The sequence below is a fragment of the Aquarana catesbeiana genome, linkage group LG03, assembly GCF_042186555.1.
Source record: "Aquarana catesbeiana isolate 2022-GZ linkage group LG03, ASM4218655v1, whole genome shotgun sequence".
NCBI classification, from domain to species: Eukaryota; Metazoa; Chordata; class Amphibia; order Anura; family Ranidae; genus Aquarana; species Aquarana catesbeiana.
The window spans coordinates 319,824-342,620 of record NC_133326.1 but is presented as its reverse complement, the minus strand read 5'-3'; the positions used below and the strand labels follow the sequence as shown (position 1 = coordinate 342,620).

Genomic DNA, 22,797 nt, shown 5'->3' with positions numbered 1-22,797 from the left:
TTCCATTTGTAGAGGACTGCACCTATTAAACCTTTGCAATCACACTGTAAACTGTATTTCCAAAACTTCTAGATGCAACAACTGTGCAGACATTGGCAGCAGCCAACCGGGCTAAGCCAACCAGAGCATCAAGCTATGTTAGAACTTTACTTTATGATGGTGGAAACGGCAGGAGCACATGTGAAAGCATTGTTTCTCTGAAGGTCTGAAGCACTTTTTGGAATGGGCGCATGGATGGCATGTGGCTCACTGAAAGGGGAGTGTGAAATCTTCTGTCTGGAGACCTCCTGGATTCTAGTTTGTGTTTTTTTTAACCAAAGGTTGCAGAGTAGGACCCAGTCAGTTGTAATGATGGGGAAGAACACAATCTGACAGTCTCTGAAGAGTCACAGTATATTTCTACTTACCTTTGGGAACTAAATAAGTACTTTAAATATAAAAACTCTACAACAAGTGGGACTGGAGACATTTCAGTAGGTGAGGATTCAAAGCATTGATTAAACACAATTACTGGTTAGGGTTAGTGGTTTCATTTAGGTACATGGAAGGCCTTTTATGTTGGCTCCTAGATTGGGTCACTTTAATAAATAGTTCAGGATCTGTCCAATATCGCCATAAGCAGACAAAACATATTGGGGGTCACTTATAGTAACACTTCTTAAAAGTCTGTGTGCAGACTCAGCAAGAACGATGTTGTAGAATGTGCATGGTCTGCAGTGGTGTATATAACCAGATCCACCTTTCTGCCTTTGGGGAAAGCTCAACTACTTCAAACCAGCCTGACCTTTCACCTTACTACGAAAGCAGCAGACAGACCTGTTTAATTTCATGTTGGGGATTTAAGTAGCAGCTCAGTGAACTGTTGAACCTTGAGCTACCCGTAGTATGCACAGTGCTGCACAACACACCCAAAGCTAATCTTGCTGACAAATCCTTATCAGTCCTTGAATGATGGCAGCGCCTGAGCAGTGGCAGCACATAAATTCCCAGCCCTTCCAGAAGGAACAACTTCCTTATTGCCCTTTATCCTGTGTTGTGGTTTCTTACCTTCAATGCAGTGAAATGGTCAATGTATATGTTTAACGTAGAGCTTGTCCCATAACGGTACAAACTTACTGTCTTCTATGGAGGACTTGAACTAGAACTTTACTATCCATCATAAAAATGGCTGCTTGTATGTTCCATGCTGAAGTGAACAACCTGACGAGCTCATGAGCACCCCCACCGTGACCCGGATGAGAGGATCCAATCCAGATAAGCCAATATCAGATCCTACAACTCGTGGAACAAATTGGAAATGACAATTTTCACTAGAAGTCCACCAGTGAAAACAATTCGAGAGACTCCCACTGCCGGTCTATGAGTCCAGCTGATGGACTCATTGGTTTTATTAGTAGAACATTTTTTTAAAATAATTTAAGGACTCGTTCACATGTGCTCTGTAATTCCTGCCATGGCTGTGAAGCATAGCATTGTGGCCGTGACATGTAGACTCCTAGCCACTGCCTCTGTGTTTAGTTTTGGGGTGCACACCCTAATGCAATATGCTGCGCATACCTATGGGTAGGACCATCGCCTCTTCCGATAAAATCACTTTTCCAGAACCTTTTTCTAGTGCATGAAAGGTCACTTATGAGCTCTGTGTGAGAAGGTCACATCTTTGAGGTTCAAACAATACAAGGAACCAAGGTTCATCCATTTTAGGGGACTGTCTACACTGCATCCGCAGCAGAGGTGTCCCAGGAATTTCAGATAAAAAACATGCAATCCAGGTTAGGTTGGGATCAGACGAGCATGAAAAGGATTGTAAGAGAAATTTCCTCCCGAATATTTATTCTGTTCCAGATATATAAATGATGGTGATGTGCTGATCAGTATCTTGTTACCTCTCTATGACCACACTGGGAGGACATATTGCACTGGGACTATACAGTTGTGCTCAAAAGTTTGCATACCCTGGCAGAAATTGTGAAACTTTGGCATTAATATTAAAAATATGATTGATCATGCGAAAAAAACTCTTTTATTTAAGGATAGAGATCACATGAAGCAATTTATTATCACATCGTTTTTTGGATCCTTTTTAAATCACAATAAACAGAAATCACCCAAATGGCCCTGATAAAAAGTTTACATACCCTGAAATGTTTGGCCTTGGTACAGACACAGAAGGTGGCACACACGGGTTAAAATGGCAATTAAAGGTTAATTTCTCACATTTGTGGCTTTTTAAATCACAATTAGTGATACATTTGTATAAATAGTCAATGAGTTTCTTAGCTCTCACATGGATGCACTAAGCAGGCTAGACTAATGAGGAGATAGAAAAGAACAGTCAAAAGACCTGCGTAACAAGGTAATTAAACTTTACAAAGATGGAAAAGGATATAAAAAGATATCCAAAGCCTGGAAAATGCCAATCAGTACTGTTCAATCATTTAATAAGAAGTGGAAAATTTGGGGATCTCGATACCAAGCCAAGGTCAGGTAGATTAAGAAAGATTTCAGCCACAACTGCCACAGGAATTGTTTGGGATACAAAGAAACCCCCCCCCCCCCCCCCACAGGTAACCTCAGGAGAAATACAGGCTGCTCTGGAAAAAAAAAAAGACGGTGTGGTTAAGTTTAAGGAGCACAATACGATGATACTTGAACAAGAAAGAGCTGCATGGTCAAGTTGTCAGAAAGAAGCCTTTACTGTAGAAGTTCCACAAAAAAAGCCTGGTTAGAATATGTCCAACACCTTGACATCCCTCATTGGGCTTTTTTATGGCATTGTCGCAGGTATGACTTCCTTCTGGTAGCTCAACCATGCAGCTCTTTTTTGTTCAAGTATCGCTGAATTGTGCTCCTTAATAGCGATGGGCGAACAGTTCGGGCTGAGCATAAGTTCGGTTGGTTGTTCGGAGAAATACGAACATTATGTGGTGTTCGCGGCAAATTCGAATGCCGCGGAACACCGTTAAAGACTATGGGATATTAACATGAAAAACCAAAAATGCTCATGCTAAAGGCTTATATGCAATTTATTGCCATAAAAAGTGTTTGGGGACCCGGGTCCTGCCCCAGGGGACATGGATCAATGCAAAAAAAAAGTTTTAAAATGACCGTTTTTTCGGGAGCAGTGATTTTAATAATGCTTAAAGTGAAACAATAAAAATGAAATATTCCTTTAAATATCGTACCTGGGGGGTGTCTATAGTATGCCTGTAAAGGGGCGCATGTTTCCCATGATTAGAACAATACCACAGCAAAATGACATTTCTAAAGGAAAAAAAGTCATTTCAAACTGATCACGGCTGTAATGAATTGTCGGGTCTCAGCAATATAGATAAAACTCATTGAAAAAAACGGCATGGGGTCCCCCCCAGTCCATTACCAGGCCCCTTGGGTCTGGTATGAATATTAAGGGGAACCCCAAACCCAACTTTTTTTTTTAAATTGCGTGGGGGTCCCCCCAAAATCCATACCAGGCCCTTCAGGTCTGGTATAGGTATAAAGGGGAACCCTGCGCCAAATTTAAAAAAATGGCATAGTGTTCCCCCCCAAAATCCATACCAGACCCTTATCCAAGCACGCAACCTGGCAGGCCGCAGGAAAAGGGGGGGGGGGCGAGAGAGCAACCCCCCCTCCTGAACCGTACCAGGCCACATGTGGACAAGGTGCTTTGGGGACCCCAAAGCATCCTCCCCATGTTGATGGGGACAAGGGCCTCATCCCCACAACCCTCGCCCAGTGGTTGTGGGGATCTGCGGGTGGGGGGCTTATCGGAATCTGGAAGCTCCCTTTAACAAGGGGACCCGCAGATCCCAGCCCCCCCCCTGTTTGAAATGGTAACGGGTACATTGTACCCCTACCATTTCACAAAAAAAAGTGTCAAAAATAGTAAAAAAAGACAGGAGACATTTTGGGACCTTTATTAAAAAAATAAAAATGTCCCGCGATGTAGATCCATCTGACGCTGCCTGACGAGCCAAGAAAAAAAAGAAGCAACAGCTCCGCCTCCATGGGAGGCTCCCGTCGAGTGCCACTTCTTCTCGATGACAGCCGTTAGATAGGTGACCACGGTGATAGGTGAGGGCGGGGCCACTCGGTGACATAAACGGGTGACCCCGCCTCCTCTGACACCACGTGTCGGATATCTTTTTATATTCTTTTTCATCTTTTGTAAAGTCTCATTACCTTGTTACGCAGGTCTTTTGACTGTTCTTTTCTACCTCCTCATGGCTCAGTGTCTAGCGCTATAAACAAAAAAAGAGCGACAATTTTGAAAAAAAAACATTTTTTTTGCTATAATAAATATCCTGAAAAAATATCTAAAAAAAAAAAAAACAAAAAAAAACAAAAAAAAACAAAACTTATTGCAATTTTTTTAATTGATTGGTTTGTGCAAAAGTTATAGCGTCTACAAAATAGGGGATAGGTTTATGGCATTTTTATTAATAATTTTTTTTTTTTTTACTAGTAATGGCGGCGATCTGCGATTTTTATCGTTACTGCGACATTATAGAGCACAGATTGGACACTTTTGGCGCTATTTTGGGACCCTTCACATTTATACAGCAATCAGCGCGATTAAAAATGAATTGATTACTGTGTAAATGTGACTGGCAGTGAAGGGGTTAACCAGGAGGGGGCGCTGTAGGGGTTAGGTGTGTCCTAGGGAGTGATTCTAACTGTGGGGGGGATGGGCTGTGTGTGACACGACACCGTGTCCCGTCACTAGGCAGAACTTGTTTACATTAGCATTTCCCCGTTCTTCCTCTCCGTGAGACGATTGCGGGTATCCCCGCAGACATCGATCGCACTTACAGAGCTCGCTTCTTAAAGGGCAATGTACAGGTACGTTACTATGCATGTACGTGCCCTTCTGCCGACGTATATTGGCGTGAGCCGGTTGGCAAGCGGTTAACTGCCATTTTAACTTGTGTGTGCCACCTCCTGTGTCTGTACCAAGGCCAAACATTCCGGGGTATGTAAACTTTTTATCAGGGCTATTTGGGTGATTTCTGTTATTAAGATTTAAAAAGGATCCAAAAAGCTATGTGATAAGAAATGGCTTCATGTGATCGCAAGTCTTGAATAAAAGATCGTTTTTTGGCACGATCGTCATATTTTCAATTTTAATGCCAAAATGTCACAATTTATGCCAGGGTATGCAAACTTTTGAGCATGACTGTATATTGCACTGGGAGGACATATTGCTCTGCCTTTGTAATGAAGCCTTCTTATCATCCATGGTGCCTCTAGACTAAAGTCAAGGTGCCCCCTGCAGCTCCAAACAAGTGGAGATGAGGGTGTGTGAAAAGACGCAACGTAAATGGCGCACGGAAAGACAAAACAGTCCGAGGAATCCGAGGAATCCGAGGAATCCGAAGAATGTTCTGTATTTGGCAGTTTGACAGAACAAAGATGACCGTCCAGAACTGTAAAAGGGACTGAAACTTAAATGAGGTTATTCGATTTTTCACAGGACCACCAAGATTCTGAATCCAGCTGCCGGTTCAGGTTTTGTTTTGACCTCTAGGAACAGATTGGTCGTTTTCCCCCAAAACAGCCAAATACTGAGATTAGAAATGACCGGACTCTGGGATCCTTGTCCATTCTGGAATCACTGGCACAAGCATTGGGCACATCGGGATCATTGTCCGGGCACATCGAGATCGTTATCGGGGCACATCGAGATCTTTATCGGGATCGTTATCGGGATCCTTGTCCATTCTGGAATCACTGGCACAAGCATTGGGATCATTGTCGGGGCACATCGGGATCGTTGTCCGGGCACATCGGGATCATTGTCGGGGCACATCGGGATCGTTGTCCGGGCACATCGAGATCGTTATCAAGGCACATTGGGATCATTGTCGGGGCACATCGGGATCGTTATTGGGATCATTTTCCGGGCACAGAAATTCATGGTCTCAGAGTAAATATCTCTAAGGCCCATCGGTAGAGATCACAAGACCAATACTGTCTTATACTGTCTATACCCCCCCCCAAAGTATCAGCTATCCTAAATTATTATCCCCAATAACTAACCCTAAAATTCAACTTTCAGGGCCTTTAATGTAAGTTTTCGGCGCGCATTCTGTGGGGGGGGGGGGTCCCGCGCGCGTGTCCTGTGGGGGGGGGCCCCCCGCGCGTGTCCTGTGGGGGGGGGGGGTCCCGCGCGCGTGTCCTGTGGGGGGGGGGGTCCCGCGCGCGCGTCCTGTGGGGGGGGGGGGGTCCCGCGCGCGCGTCCTGTGGGGGGGTCCCGCGCGCGCGTCCTGTGGGGGGGGGGTCCCGCGCACGTGTCCTGTGGGGGGGTCCCGCGCGCGTGTCCTGTGGGGGGGGGTCCCGCGCGCGTGTCCTGTGGGGGGGGGGTCCCGCGCGCGTGTCCTGTGGGGGGGGGGGGTGTCCCCCGCGCGTGTTCTGTGGGGGGGGGGGGTCCCGCGCGCGTGTTCTGTGGGGGGGGGGTGTCCCCCGCGCGTGTTCTGTGGGGGGGGGGGTGTCCCCCGCGCGTGTTCTGTGGGGGGGGGGTGTCCCCCGCGCGTGTTCTGTGGGGGGGGGTGTCCCCCGCGCGTGTTCTGTGGGGGGGGGGGGTGTCCCGCGCGCGTGTTCTGTGGGGGGGGGGGGGTGTCCCGCGCGCGTGTTCTGTGGGGGGGGGGTGTCCCGCGCGCGTGTTCTGTGGGGGGGGGTGTCCCGCGCACGTGTTCTGTGGGGGGGGGGTCCCGCGCGCGTGTTCTGTGGGGGGGGGGGGTCCCGCGTGGCCGGCACTTGCCATGATTTTTTTTTGTTTTTCAGCACCTTATTTTATAGTGGTTTAGGGGGTGCGTTGTTTGTACCATTATATATAAAATATTGCAATAAAAAGAATCTTCAAAAACTTTCAGGGCCCATTCACACTTAAAGGGGAGCTCCGGTCAGTTACAATAAATAACAATCAGCAGCTACAAAATACTTTGTGACATGTGAAGTGTCCCTGGAAGTTGCTGGGGGGAGGGGCAATGGGAAGTAGAAATAAGTACCTGTCAGAAATAGATAAGATTTTTTTTTTTACAGTAATGGCAGAGGGGGGAGGGGAGGAAGAGGATGAGCAGGACTTCCTTTTCCAGGCAAAGTTCTGCTTTAAGCGTTTCAATGCGGCGTTATGGCAGATGGGTTAGGATACATTTCACCATGCGTTGTAGTAAGCCAACCTATTCATAGGCGTGCAGCACATTGTCCTCTACTGTAAAACGCATTGAGGTGCCGTGTTTTAGCATGAATTGTAAATTGGCTCTCAACAGCTACCCCAATCCTTCCATTTAGCTCCATCTCTTCACTTGACCCTCATCCTATCCTTACTGAGGCTGAAATAGCCCTGAAAGCCAACTTCTCTCCCAAACCATCTACTACAGTACTTACCCTTTGTATCAGCACCAAAAGCCAAGACGTCCTTCACCGAAAGTCATTGAACCTCTGAAAAGGATATATTTATTTCCAACAAGCAGGGCCTACCCTGCTGCCATTTTCAATTTTAAAGGAGAACTCTAACAGAAGATGTGAGGTGGCCATTGCTGACCTCGCCTTCTGAACATGCCGGCTGCCATGCCATTGTGCCGACTCAATCCCTTAATTTCCGAGCAGCCGTCCTGGAAGAAGTATGAGATCAGTTGTGACTTTATAATCTGCCGACTTGTTCCAGGTCAGTGAAGTTCTGAAGTCGGAGGATGGGCATCCTTAGAGTCATGGCAGCCACCAAGGTTCTATCAGTAAAGGTTTAATGTAATGTGCTCTGGGCCTCTTTGGATGGATTTGCTTTCTCAATCATTGTGTCGGTTGGGAAAGCCAATGTTCAATAATGAAGAAGATTTCCTGACCAGTGAGGAGTACTCATTACCATACTCCTTTCCAAGAAGGGTTGAAATGTAAGCACCACGCCACTACTAAGAGGTCCAGATACAACTTTATTCCATTAAAGGTCAGGGGTACAGATCAAGAAACAGCTAACGCATTTCAAAGGTCTATGTGTCCTCTTCATCAGTGCTTGATTGGCAACCAAGTGAACAAACCAGTAGTGAACTGGACCTAAAATGGTATTTATTCCAGTGTGAGTTGAAAGCACAGGCCTTATCAGCAGCTTGTTTGGCAGCCAACCCTGACCTTTAATGGAATAAGGTTGTATCTTGACCTCTTAGCAGTGGTGTGAGGCTTAAATTTCAACCCTTCTTACATCACACTACAAGCCAGGAAGAATGTGGAGATCCTCTATTGTGTGGAAGCCGCCTGCCCAGATCATTTACACCAACATTACCACTTTAAGATAACAAGAACACTGAAATAAACCTACAGCTCAAGCACTATCCTTCCACTTTCCACAAATACTTTCCATGGCATGCTGGGACGGGCATCCTCCAAGGAGAACTTGATGTTACCAGGACCACAAGATCTCCTAATGTCTGCTGAGGCCTTCTTTAAACCATGATACTAGACATGGGGGTTGATTTCAGTTGCTCCAGAGCTTAGTAAAAGAGGGGAAGCTCTGCTGACTTCCATCATCCAATCATGTGCAAGCAAAAATGCAGTTCTCTTTATTTTCCTTTCCATGTGATTGGCTATTCCTTGCAAAGTGAAGCTTCCCCTCATTTACTAAGCTCTGGAGGAACTGCTCAGTCTATTTGCCTTTAGTAAACCCCCCATAGACTCCAGACTCGGAAAGTTACACCAAGAGCTGAGGGATTGCTCATGAATCAAATTTTAAAAAACTGGGACAGCTTACCAATGTTCACCAAAACCAAAAAAAATATTCCTGTGCCTCTAAATAGGCAGAAAACGTTTCTTCTGTCAGCGTTCCAATAGCGTGTCGTGTTAAAGAATTTCTCGCAGGTGAATACATGGGAGCCTTTGTGGTGACACTTTCACAATGCTGCTCCCGGGGTGGAGTCACCACGCAGCTGTTCATCCTCACAACACGGCTGGAATATCCGTGTGGTAGAAGGGTGGTGTATATCGCTAAGCAACAGGACGCCAGCCGCCGCTACGCAACAGGAGCTGGCGGGTGGTTAACCCTTGGAAGGCTTCCTGCTCCGCGGTAAAGTGGCAAAGAGCATCCAAGAGTTTAACTCATTCATAACTAATCAAAGAGAACCGCTGATAGGCCAGGAACAATAACTTATCACAACCAATCAGATTACATTCCTCACAGTCCCATCCCATTAATGATTACTTTCCCCTGGCTACAATGTGCGTTCATCAATGTTCTGTCCACTTCTCTTCCTCAAAAAGAAAACCTATAAGGCCCCACAAACCTGAAGAGTAACCCTCACTTGGTGAAAGCAATCGATCACAAATATGAGAGAAGAGTTTGACTTTCCTCTCCTACCCTCAATCCTCACCTTCCCAGAGCCGACATGAATACCTCCTACAGACAGACCAAAGGTCATCAGGGAGATTTTACTTCACTTCCCGGCCTGAAGACTCAACAGGAGGTGAGAGGGAAAATCCCCCTCTTTGACAGTTGTCATGGTAACAAGCATCCAGTCAAAATGTTGGGTTTTCGGTCTTTTCTGGTGACATTGGTGATCAGGAGAATTCAAGAAACAAAATCTAACAGGGATACAGACTGGCAGGGGTTCTAACCCATCACCACCATCCATATCTGAAAAAATGTTTCCTTTTATATTTTACATTTTTTGTTCGTTAGGTAACATAACCTCAAATGCTTGGCCTAATCTTTTCTGGATCCATCAATCATAATAAATGATATGCAAATAATCATAAAATCTACACTTTATCAACATCTGATTATACACTGATCGGCCAGAACTAATTTGATTATCTCATTACAATGACACCTGAAAGTGAGTGGGATATATTAGGCAGCAAGTGAACATGTTGTCCCTGAAGTTGATGGTGTTTGTTTAAGGGTGTCGGGAGCATCTAGCACTCCTGCTCCTCATTCCACCATCCTGGTTTTGGCAATGACATTCTCCTTGTCTCTTTGTCCACCTGCAAGGTGACTAATGTGGCCAGTCTTTGGGTTGAAATCAAACCCTTTATAAGCCAGCCAAACCTGCAGTCTCATGCTTGTGATAGAGAGTGATTGGGAGCTTGTATTATCCTCACTCTGTCTGTCTGCTCTGCTTTTAAACTCAGGATTTCTTTGTGTATGACCTCGGATTGGATAACGACTATTCTCTAAACTCTGGACTGTCATTGATCGACTCTGCCTGTCTGCCAATCACAAGTACCCATTTGCTTTGCTCAGGTACTATAGCATTGTGTACAAGTCCTGGGGGGAAGCAAGTACCGGTAGGCCTGCTTGTCTTATGGGAAAGGGGGCTGCTATAGGTGAAGAACACAGAGCCAGTTATAGTGTCTGACCACCTAGGCCAGAGATAAGTATGACAATGGGGCTGGGTAGTGACAGACTGGTCAGGGTGTCCATGTTTTCCCCCCATGTCCACAGCCAAAAGCACCTACAATGGGCACGTGAGCATCAGAACTGCACCAGAGCAATGGAAGGTGGCCTGGTCTGATGAATGGCGTTTTCTTTTTCTTCTTGTGGATGGTCGGTCACCTACCTACCTGGGGAAGAGATGGCACCGGGATGCAGTATGGGAAGAAGCCAGTGAAGGACGGGTGATGCTTTGAGCAATGTTCTGCTCCTTGGCTCCTCCCATTCATGTTACGTGACACATATCAGAGATCTAGGGAGTCCATGTTGGGGGGTGAGAATGTTCTGGTTGATGGGTGTATATCGGGGTATGTATTGGAGCTTTTCTATCTATGAGATGATTTGTTGTGATTTCCCGGAAATAAGTAGGGAAGACCCTCACCATGCCAACATCCTAAATATAAGGATTGACCAAGTCAAAAAATTGGTGGAATTTGTGGGCACACAGTGAGAGGGAAAATCAAATTAAAAAAAAGGTATAAATTTTATTACAGCATAATTAAAATTAAAAACAGAACATATAATCATACATGGTTGCGCCATTGTGGGCTGATTGTATGCGCGGTGATCATGTGATATATCACTGCGTTGTCTGCCGCATATTATTTACCATGGATGGCGTTTTTGTCTGTCCATTTATTTTGATGGTGGGTGTTATGCGTAGATATGTGTTGTTACACCGTCCTGCATACCTCCCCACTTCCTGTTCATATCTGCCCGATCACTTCAGAAGCATTTGTGGTCACATGACCACATGGCATTGTTATATGTCACATGATCAGGTATCTTTTGGCACCATATTTGCACCGCCACGCTTCCCCCTCTGTTATTTCCATGCCCTATTACAAGAGGGGATGTATATGGTCACATGTTGATATCTGCCTAATCATTTAAGAAGCGGTTTGCGGTCACATGACCACGATCACATGGCGTTGTTATACGTCATGTGACCGGTTACTTCTTGCCGCCATATTTGCGCCGTCACACTCCCCCCTCTGCTACTTCAATGCCCTATTACATGAGTGAATGTATATGGTCACTTGACTTTGATCATATGACCCACAATCATGTGACGCTATTATACGTCACATTATTCAGCTTTTTTGGCGCCATTTTCGTGCCGACACGCCCCCTCCCCTCCCTCTGACACCTCCATGTCTCTATATAAGATGGAACGCACACACCGCGAGGAAAGCCGTACACAGGGGTGCAGTGTCAAAGCCACGCTAGCAAACCACCATGTGACATCTTTCTTGGAAATTGGACATTTATTCCGATCTATATAACTGCTTTTATTATAGGGGCACATTTTCCCCTGCTTATGCGGCAACACTGACCTGAGCCCAAAGGTCTCCCCCTATGGGCCAAGTGCAGTATTTACATATTCAGGTGGGTTCTCACGCCTTCTTGTCTTTTTCTTGTTAGTTGTGCCTGCATTTAGGCATTTTCCATATATATGCTAAATACTTAATAGGTTGCTATGCCCTCTCTTTTAGACACGCTATGGGTCTCTATACTTAAGGGGATTGAGCACCCATCCATTTAATACATTGGTTCTGTACCTATGGGCCCTTTCTCTGTACTATTGGTAAGTACCATCCATATACCGTATATCTTTTGTATTATATTCCACTATATATATATATCCCATTCAAAGGGTTAACACCTAATCATGGACTTTGTCTACTTTTAGATATTATGTTAAATAAATTTGTAGTGGGAATCTGTGACCACTTACCTCTGTGTATGATTTATATTCTAATATTTCTACATGACCGTCTCATATCCGGCGAGAGCCATTCCAGTATAAGCCGTTTTTCTGATCTGGGAATTTTTTTTTTTTTTACAGTGGCACCCTAGTCCATAATGCATACGTCTCTGTTTTATTTAGTGGCACCTATCATAGACCACGTGATGTGTGTATCTTACTATCACACACACACGAAAACTTTAAATTTCACCTTTTCGGCTGTCTGTTCTGTGAGGTTCTCCCATAGTCTCCTGAGCCACAAGTTTACCAGGCAAGCATACATGCTGTCATGTCTATATGTAATTGGTTGTAACAACCATAGTTATACTTATATAGATATATACTACACTAAATACTTCTACTCTTCTGTTTTGTAAATATACCAGCACCTACCCAGTATTTGTCCTGAGGAAGCTAATATTTTAGTGAAACTCGTCGACGAGCAAGTTTTTGGAGGCATTACTGGATCAGAAATTCTTCTCCTACATAGATACCTTATGAAATCAATCTTTGTACCTTAGATCCAGCCTTCTGTAACTGCATTATTGGGTAACTGTGTCCATACAGGGTGTTTGTATGTTGGTTATATGTTTTTTAAATTTTAATTATGCTGTAATAAAATGTATACCTTTTTGTTGATTTTCCCTCTCATGTGCCCACAAAGTCTGCCAATTTTTTTGACTTGGTCAATCCAATTTCCCAGAAATGTATTTTATGAACTTTACTTTGACATTCACCAAGATGGACTCTTCTGTTCCACTTTTTCTCTATATTCTGATATTGATGGGGACGATTTCTCTGATTATTTGCACAGAGGAAACGCTTCCATTATATTTATACATGGCTCCGTGTTTTACCTCTCGCTGTATGTCACGTTGTGTGGTGTTAATGGAAGTGGGGGGTAGAAATGGGAGTGCAGAGCGTTTGGTACATCTTATATTGTCTCCATCTCTACCCCATACAAATGCAGATCTGTATGGCCTGGACTACGAAGTCTACCTCCAGCGTTTCATCAATGTACGGTACACGTAGAATTCATCGATGGGATCATCTCCCTGATGCGCACACTGTATGTTGGGATGTCAATGAGTTTTGTTGAATATTTAGCAGCAAATTCCTCCACAGTCCTTACATAGTGCAAGACATCGAGGATGGGGGGGGAGGGGGGGGGCTATTCCCTTGAGGGGTGGGGGAGCAGAAAAGGAAAATGGTCTGTTTACAGAGCTTCCAAAAATCCCATCAACTCACTTTTCAGAGTGTGTAGCAACAATGCTTCCTGAACTCTACCTGCCCTCCCTGGCTGCCCATACACATGGAGAGGTCTTCTCCTCTGAAGGGTCCAGCCTGATACTCCAAAGTATCTGACAAATGTGTGCGGTCTGAGCAAGCCTCTTGTACCATAAGGAGTGCAGTGTAGGCTTGAATCAGATCCATCACCTGGCCACTCTTCTATCCAAGCTGGGAAAAGCAAACACTGCATTTGATTGGCAGAGAAAGTCTGAGACAACCATTATGTACAGAAAATCGGCAGGTGGACAGGTCCTTGTGGTTTATATTTAAAACCTTTTTTACAAAAACCTTAATAAACTGTCTTAATAATAAGCATTTTCTTATGCTAATCACATACAGGCCAATATTTGACATTTTCTACCCATCGATATAACAGTCTTCCCTTGTATGGAGCGTTACCATTCATATCAGAGGACTACGGGAACAACACAGGAGTGAGGGATTATGGGTTGAACTTTGACATTTCAGTCATCTCAGAAATGGAAATGCACATGTCGGGGGAAGGGAAGCTCATCTGAGGAAATGATTACTTATAGACAATCATATTCTTGCAGAGATGGCCAACTTGCAATATTTGAGAATGGTTGTGAACGCACCGCTAGCAATTGGAAATCAGTCACCACTTCAGAGCTCGGGACTGCAATTCCATAATGTTTTTCCCCAGGACTGGAAATAGAAGAAATTAAAGCGAAACTTCACCCAAAATGGGACATTCTGCTTGTTTGCATCCTCCCCCCTCCACTGCCACATTTGGCCCTTTTTGGGGGGGGGGGGGGGGGAGTGGGTACCTGGTGAAGTTTGGCCCTTCTCCTTCCGTCATTCACAAGGTGCAGCGTGGCTTACACATGTTCAGTAGAAAACTGGCTGTAGATCCACAAGGTTTTCCTTACTAGAGATGCTGGCGCCTGCACCCACTGATTGAAGAATCGGCTTTGGTGAGGACATCGCTGGATCCCTGTACAGGTAAGTGTCCTTACATTAAAAGTCACCGGTTACGGTATTTGTACCGGATTTGTAGCTGTTGACTTAATTTTTTTGGGGGAGCCTGGAGCTCCTCTTTAAGGAATCACTCTACACTATATTGAGGTCATGTTGTGGGAGGTAATGCTTTGTCTAATTTACTTTTGCGGTGTCAGAATTTGTGTTACCTCTGCACTCTTGTTGCCCGCACGATTCCGGTTCCCATTAATTTTTGTATTTCAGGTAGTCAACAACATATCTAGCAATTTGCCAAGGTAAGTGCAAATTGTCTTAAAGTTACCTCCCACAAAACTAATGTATTACTTGGTGGGATTCTTTAATTTCTTCTTTAGGTGTATCCCTAGAATGTAAATGGAGGTACCACCTCAGATGTCTGAAAGACTACACAGTGGGCTCGGAATATTACATTAAATTCAAGTGATATATAATTAACATATATTTATAACATGGGTAGTATTCTAGATGATGGTTTTTAGTGAAAAAAATTGGACATACATAATAATGAGCGATTGATTATGGTGAAAGATCCAAGAACTGTCCAGTATTTTAAGGACCACCAAAGCCACAAGTTCTACGCCCTACTACTATAAGTACATACATTCTCCAGCACACTTGATTTTTAAACCAGGACCATCAACTCTAAATCATGATCATGAATTACATAGTTAATCGGGTTTTAAAAAAAGACAAGTTCATGCAGTTCAACCAACATAGAGAAAAACACACACACAAATATAAAACCTCCATATACAAAATCCTATACCCACAGTTGATCCAGAAGAAAGCAAAAACCCCAATAAAAGCATGATCCAATTTGTTACAGCAGGGGAAAAAAATCCTTCCTGATCCCCCGAGAGGCAACCGGACAGTCCCTGGATCAACTTTACTTATAAATATTAGATGTGCAAATAGTTGAAGTGAAGTGAAATCTTTGCACTTACCTACACATGTACAAGTTGGAAATTCAGCCTGAGCGGTTTTAGCTGGAGTGTCCAGTAAGCTCTTGGTCGGTGAGGTCAAATAATTCATTGGAGATTCTAAAAACCCAGCAAGCGTAGGATTAAAAGGCAGATCACTTTTTGTAGGAGTTCCGTCAAGTTGCTGATTTTCCTCTGAGTAGAAGCATGTGGTGGACACCACTGTAATAGCACCCGAAGATTCAATTTTGATCTTTTTAGGAGATTTTGAGGAGAAGAGGTTCTCAAGGTTATCGGGCATCTCTTGTGGTAGAGATGTGTTTGTAAGTGTTGGGTTAGAATGAGTAAGCGAGCGTGTGGTGGTGTCAGCTGGTAACATTTGGGAAGGAAATGGAAGTTTCGATTGTAACTCCATTACCGATTTTGGAGGACCTTCACCATTTTGAGATGGAATATCTGCACCAGGGAGTGGAAATTCTTCACCAAACTCAGCTTCAAACTGCCTAATTAGATCTTCAAATTTGTCATCAATAGACTCATTCTGAGCAGAAGCATTGCCTGTGCTTGCTTGTTGATCAATAGAATCACCTGGTCCAGAGCTGGAGCTAGTTTCTTCTATAGAAGACCTGGAAGATGAATCTTTTTGACCCAAAGCATTAATTCGGGAAACCGAATGAGACAAACCCCGGCCTTGTCCATCACCTTGACTTTCAGTGCACATTTCCTGAGTGTTTGAATTATATTGGTTATCAAGGTTAGGAATAGATCGATCTTCATTTTGTTTTGGCTGAGGCTCTACACTTGGAGCACGCCGAAACTCTTCTATGTTGATCTGAGTTAGAGGCATGAACACAGGCTGCCCATCTTTTTGTCTTGGCTTTTTAATTTGTATTTGCTTCCGTGGAGTTTTAATTTTCAGCTCTGCTTTTTTATTTGAAGGGGATTGTCCTCTTTTTTTCCTCTCCTTAACGGGTTTATCTACGGTCTTTGGAACCTTTTGTGAATTTGGGACCCACCAAACAGGTTGTTCTTGTGAACCTTCCTGCACACTGTTTGAATCTAAGAAAAGGTTGCGTTTATGATGAAGATGTTGCTGGAGTGCCGCCTGAGTAGTCCTATGAAAATCCGCTTCTTGGAACAGTTGAGACAACTGCTGTTGATTTGGTGACATTTTGTACATTTCTGCTGCTTCTTTTTTCACAGAACTTTGTCTTGACTTTTTAACTTTGGTGGGTAAGGATTCGGGTCCTTTGAACACTGACTTAATGTAATCATTTGCATCCCCAAGCAATTGCTTTAACCCAGTCATGGGATCTGAAGGTGATTTTATTTGCTCCGGAGTTTGAACCCACTGCTGCATGAATTCTGACTTCTGAGGGGTGGAGATCTGGTTCTTCATTACAGGGGAGCCATGACCGAGGTGATTTTCTGGAATGTATTGCTCTTCTTGAAAACTTGCCTTTTTGGTTTGTTCCCAAGAAGTATGCCTTGAAGCCTGTGACATTGGAAGTGCATTTTTACCAGTGTACTGCTGATTCTGAAAGAGTTCATTGCAGGATATTGGCAAGCCATGACCTTGGTCATTTCTCGCTGATGGAAAATATGGTAGATGTCCATGGTTGGGTACAGAGGTCTGGGAAGGACCATTGGGAGAATCTGTGTTTGGCTGTGGAAGTGCAGAGGAGAGTTGTGTAAGAGCTTCAATTGCAATTGCAGTTTGAAGACTAATGTTCTTCTCTTTTGCAATACTCAGAGCATTCTGAGAAAAGGGAAGAGGACCAGATGTACATTTTGTAGTTTTGTTTTCTAGGGAAAGAACCTGATCTTTAGGATACGAATTATCTATTATTTCCCTTCCTATGTGACTCAGACGGTTCTGTGAGCTTTCTGGATGACCTTTGATCTTATTCTGCAACCATTCTAAGTAATCTGGACACTCTGGCCCATCACAGTTACAATTTGGTGGCTTCACGCCATGTTTTGCAAGTTCAAGAGCTGCCTTTAGAGTATTTAGATCTTCTGGACAATCAGGAGGTTTGTTTGCCGAGGGGCCAGAGCTTTCTCTCTTCATCTCATAGTTAAATTTTTCATATAGCTGCACTGATGGCAGTGAGGGAGTCCCTGATCTTGGAATGCCATAAGACATGGCCTCAGCTACAGCAGAGAATGCTACTAGGTTTTTGGCATCTTCTAGACTTGAGCTGTCGTTGGTAGCAGCATGATTAGGTACAGGAGGGTTGTCCCAACTGATTTTGTCTCCAGAGTTTTGAGGAACAGGGATATTGCTTAACCACGAATTTGTTTCCATTAAAAGGCCGTTTTGTAAGTCCTTGCATCCCTTATTCAGCAGGCCAGGGTCACATTCCAGGTTCAGCCTTCCTTCTTGAACATGATTAACTGGCCCCGCTTCAATTTGGTCTGTTTCGGGTCCATCAACTGAAGTGCTTTCTGAACAACTCTGTGAATAGAGAGACCAAAGTAATTATTAGTAAAAAAGGAGTGATATTCATGTAATCAGTATCCATACATTACTCCAAAATGAACCCATTGTGTTTTGCCTAACAAATATATAATTTAATATTTGTCTAAGTATATAAAAAAACATAAGTGATCATTAAAGAATGGGAGCAACAAATTGGTCTTCCAATATTTCAGAGCAAAGCTGAATGCTTGCATTTGTAAAGAACATCTAAGAAACCAGCTACCCTACAACTTGGATCACCAGGAGATGAGATGCACTAGGTAGATCCTGGACACTAGGGTGAATCTGACTTATATTTCAGTATTATCTGAATAACAGATATTATCTGAATAATTTATTATCTGAATAACAGGTTTCAAAAGAAATGATCCTGCACCTATATCTTCAGAAATCACTGTATATGTTCCAGTTTACATTTGGTTAACAGAGAAGGTGTAAGGGAATATAGTCAACCTGTCAGAAGGCTGATCAGAATGGAATTTAAAGTGGTATTCTTACATTTTAACTCCAATGTATCCCACCAATAAGTGAGATTTCAGAGATGCCCAGACAGCTGTCCACATGGATAGGAGATGCGTCAATCCATTGTGATGGCAACAAACTGAGGATTGTGTCTCAATGACAGCTGTAATCCTGCTAGATGGGAATGCTCACTGGAGCTGCCTAAATGCTTTAGAGCATAACCAAAAAGAGGCAGAAGGCTAACAAATCCAAAACGTAATACTGATGTAAGAATACTCACGAGACAGTATAGATGAGGAAACAAAACTGGCCACAACATTTCTTTCCACTTTTCTGCAGATTGTCACTAACATCGTTTCAGCATTTACAAATGTAAGCCTCAATTTTCTAACAAATCATCTGCCATTTATATGGAAATCCTAGTATAATACGATAAGAAATGTTACTAGAATTTGTAGATCCACATAAGGTGCTGTGCATTATTTGATGGCAAAAACTGGTGACAAAAGACAGACCTTGTTTAGTAGAAAGAATCAATGGAACCCATTCAGTTTAGATGGTGGTTCATCGCTCTAACACTGGACCACCAAATGTTACAGACTACCCCTTTTCAAACCCTAGAAATCAATGTCCCCATGGAAGTGTGGATTGTGAACAGTGGTTTGATGGATTGGAGAACTTTTGTTTTTATTTTTTTGCTGCAGTCATCTTCCACCTAAATGTAGGACACTTCCATCTAAAACAGATATTATATACAGTGGGAAAAATAATGATTTGATCCCCTGCAGATTTTGTAAGTTTTGCCCACTTACAAAGAAATGAAGAGTCTATCATTTTTTATCATAGGTGTATTTTATATGATAGAGACAGAATATCAACCAAAAATCCAGAAAAACAAAAAAACAAAAAAACAATACAAATGTTTATAAATTAAGTTGCAGTTCAGTGAATAAAATAAGTATTTGATCCCCTACCAACCAACAATAATTCTGCCCCCCACAGACTGGCTACAGTAAGTGCTCATGTGGTACACAGATTAGTCCCGTCAATGTAAGAAGGTTCTCCTAACGACAACTCGTTATGTGTATAAAGGACACCTGTCCACAGAATCTCTTCCATTCAATCCTCACCATCATGGGGAAAGACCTGTCAGAGGACATCAGGGAGAAGATTGTAGACCTGCACAAGGCTGGAATGGGCTACAAGACCATCAGCAAGAAGCTTGGTGAGAAGGAGACAACTGTGGGAGCGATTATTCACAAATACAAAATAACCATCAATCGTCCTCGGTCTGGAGCTCCATGCAAGATTTCTCCTCATGGGGTGAGGATGATCATGAGAAAAGTGAGGGATCCGCCCAGAACTACACAGGAGGAGCTTGTGAAGGATCTCAAGGCAGTTGGGACCACAGTCACCAAACAAACCATTGGTACCACAATACACCACCATGGATTGAAATCCTGCAGCCCCCGCAAGATCCCCCCCTCAGGAAGACACATGTTGACGTCTGAAGTCGGCCAATGAACATCTAAATGATTCAGAGAAAAATTGGGAGAAAGTGCCATGGTCAGAGGAGACCAAAATTCAGATCTTTGGCATCAACTCAACTCGCCGTGTTTGGAGGAAGAAAAATGCTGACTATGACCCTAAGAACATCATTCCTACAGTCACACACCATCCCTACAGTCACACACCATCCCTACAGTCACACACCATCCCTACAGTCACACATCATCCCTACAGTCACACATCATCCCTACAGTCACACATCATCCCTACAGTCACACATCATCCCTACAGTCACACCCCATCCCTACAGTCACATCATCCCTACAGTCACATCATCCCTACAGTCCCACACGGAGGTGGAAACATGATGCTTTGGGGCTGTTTCTCTGATAAAGGTTCAGGCCGACTTTGCCGCATTGAGGGGCCAATGGACGGGGCCATGTATTGTAAGATCTTGGAGGAGAACCTTCTTCCCTCAGCCAGAACACTGAAGATGGGTCATGGATGGGTCTTCCAGCATGACAATGACCCAAAACATATCACCAAGGCAACAAAGGAGTGGCTCAAGAAGAAGCACATTAAGATCATGGAGTGGCTTAGCCAGTCTCCAGACCTTAATCCTATAGAAAGTGTATGGAGGAGCTGAAAATTCGAGTTGCCAAGAGACAGCCAAGAGACCTTAAGGATTTAGAGAATATCTGTAAAGAAGAGTGGACCAAAATCCCTCCTGAGATGTGTGCAAACCTGATCACCAACTACAAGAAACATCTGACCTCTGTGATCACCAACAAGGGTTTCTCCACCAACTACTAAGTCATGTTTTACTTGGGGATCAAATAGTTATTTTGCTCACTGAACTCCATTTATAACATTTGTATTGTGTGTTTTTTCTGGATTTTTGGTTGATATTCTGTCTCTATCATATAAAATACACCTATGATAAAAATTATAGACCCTTCATTTCTTTGTAAGTGGGCAACACTTACACAATCTGCAGGGGAGACAATCAGTATTTTCCCCACTGTATAGGACACTCCCATGTAAAGCACATATATGTATAGGACACTCCCATGTAAAGCACATATATGGAGGTCACTCCCATGTAAAGCACATATATGGAGGACACTTCCATGTAAAGCACATATATGGAGGACACTTCCATGTAAAGCACATATATGGAGGACACTTCCATGTAAAGCACATATATGGAGGACACTTCCATGTAAAGCACATATATGGAGGACACTTCCATGTAAAGCACATATATGGAGGACACTTCCATGTAAAGCACATATATGGAGGACACTTCCATGTAAAGCACATATATGGAGGACACGTCCATGTAAAGCACATATATGTATAGGACACTTCCATGAAAAGCACATATATGGAGGACACTTCCATGTAAAGCACATATATGGAGGACACTTCCATGAAAAGCACATATATGTATAGGACACTTCCATGAAAAGCACATATATAGAGGACACTTCCATGTAAAGCACATATATGTATAGGACACTTCCATGAAAAGCACATATATGGAGGACACGTCCATGTAAAGCACATATATGGAGGACATGTCCATGTAAAGCACATATATGTATAGGACACTTCCATGAAAAGCACATATATGGAGGACACATCCATGTAAAGCACATATATGTATAGGACACTTCCATGAAAAGCACATATATGGAGGACACTTCCATGTAAAGCACATATATGGAGGACACGTCCATGTAAAGCACATATATGGAGGACACTTCCATGTAAAGCACATATATGGAGGACACGTCCATGTAAAGCACATATATGGAGGACACTTCCATGTAAAGCACATATATGTATAGGACACTTCCATTTAAAGCACAGGTAATAAACATTTATAGAATCCGAGTACTGATCCAATTTATGGGAACACGGCATATTGGGGCGGCACAGTGGTGCAGTGGGTAGCACTTTCACCTAGCAGTAAGAAGGGTTGCTGGTTCGAATCCCAACCACGACACTACCTGCCTGGAGTTTGCATGTTCTCCCTGTGTTGGGTTTCCTCCGGGTTCTCCGGTTTCCTCCCACACTACAAAGACATGCTGGTAGGTTAATTGGATCCTGTCTAAATTGTCCCTAGTATGTATGAATGTGAGTTAGGGACCTTAGATTGGAAGCTCCTTGAGGGTAGGGACTGATGTGAATATACAATGTATATGTAAAGCGCTGCGTAAATTGACGGCGCTATAGAAGTACCTGAAATAAATAATAATAAATATAGCATTGTTTAGTTGTCCAAGACTAAATACATCCTAAAGGCCACCACAATACTGCAGGCCCTAAAACAGATTTACAGAAAAACACAAAATTACATTTGTAACGCAGACAATGCTTGAGTTCAAAAAATAAATTAAGATTTTTACAGCAAATGCATTAAAAACAGTCCCTGTGGTATTTAAATTGTCCGCCGCCATAAAAAAAAAAAAAAAAAGGAAAAAAAAGAGATTTAACACAGATGTATGCACTTCTATTTTTATTCAGCAGAGGACTATTGTCCGCTGCCGAAGCTGCATGGGGTTAAATGGGATTTTTATCCAGCAACAGAGCCTTGCTGTCTAAACCAATGAAATCCTGCACCAGCCATCACAGTCAGTCATCTGCTGCCTCTTTGTCTGCTGTGCAGGAGCACAATGAAATCCCGGCTTGTCCAACACTGAATCTTCTCCAACATCATCCAAGCTACCCTTTCCGAGAGAACATTACAGCCGGCCATTGTACTCCAGGAACCGTTCTCCTGGAAAGGTTCCACCCGACACTCAAACCCCAATAAAGTCATATTATAGAACAAAGCTTCCAGCAATTCCCCCAATATAAATACAAGAACCCCCCCAAAAAATGAACATTGCGATCTATGGAGGGAAAAAGGGAAGAGGCAAACACAGGCTTCACTTCAGATTCAAGTACACCACGAGGTCATTCTATCACCCCGGGGGTAAAG

At 43.4% G+C, this 22,797-nt stretch overlaps 1 protein-coding gene across 1 annotated transcript in view; it reads right to left on the bottom strand.

Moving 5' to 3' along the window:
- Window positions 1-22,797, bottom strand: part of TET3 (tet methylcytosine dioxygenase 3) — a gene marked incomplete in the record, with an annotated part of 240,201 nt that overhangs the window by 129,354 nt on the left and 88,050 nt on the right. The window contains 1 exon segment of the mRNA XM_073618219.1: window positions 15,380-17,813. Within this exon segment, the coding sequence (XP_073474320.1) occupies window positions 15,380-17,813 (2,434 nt within the window).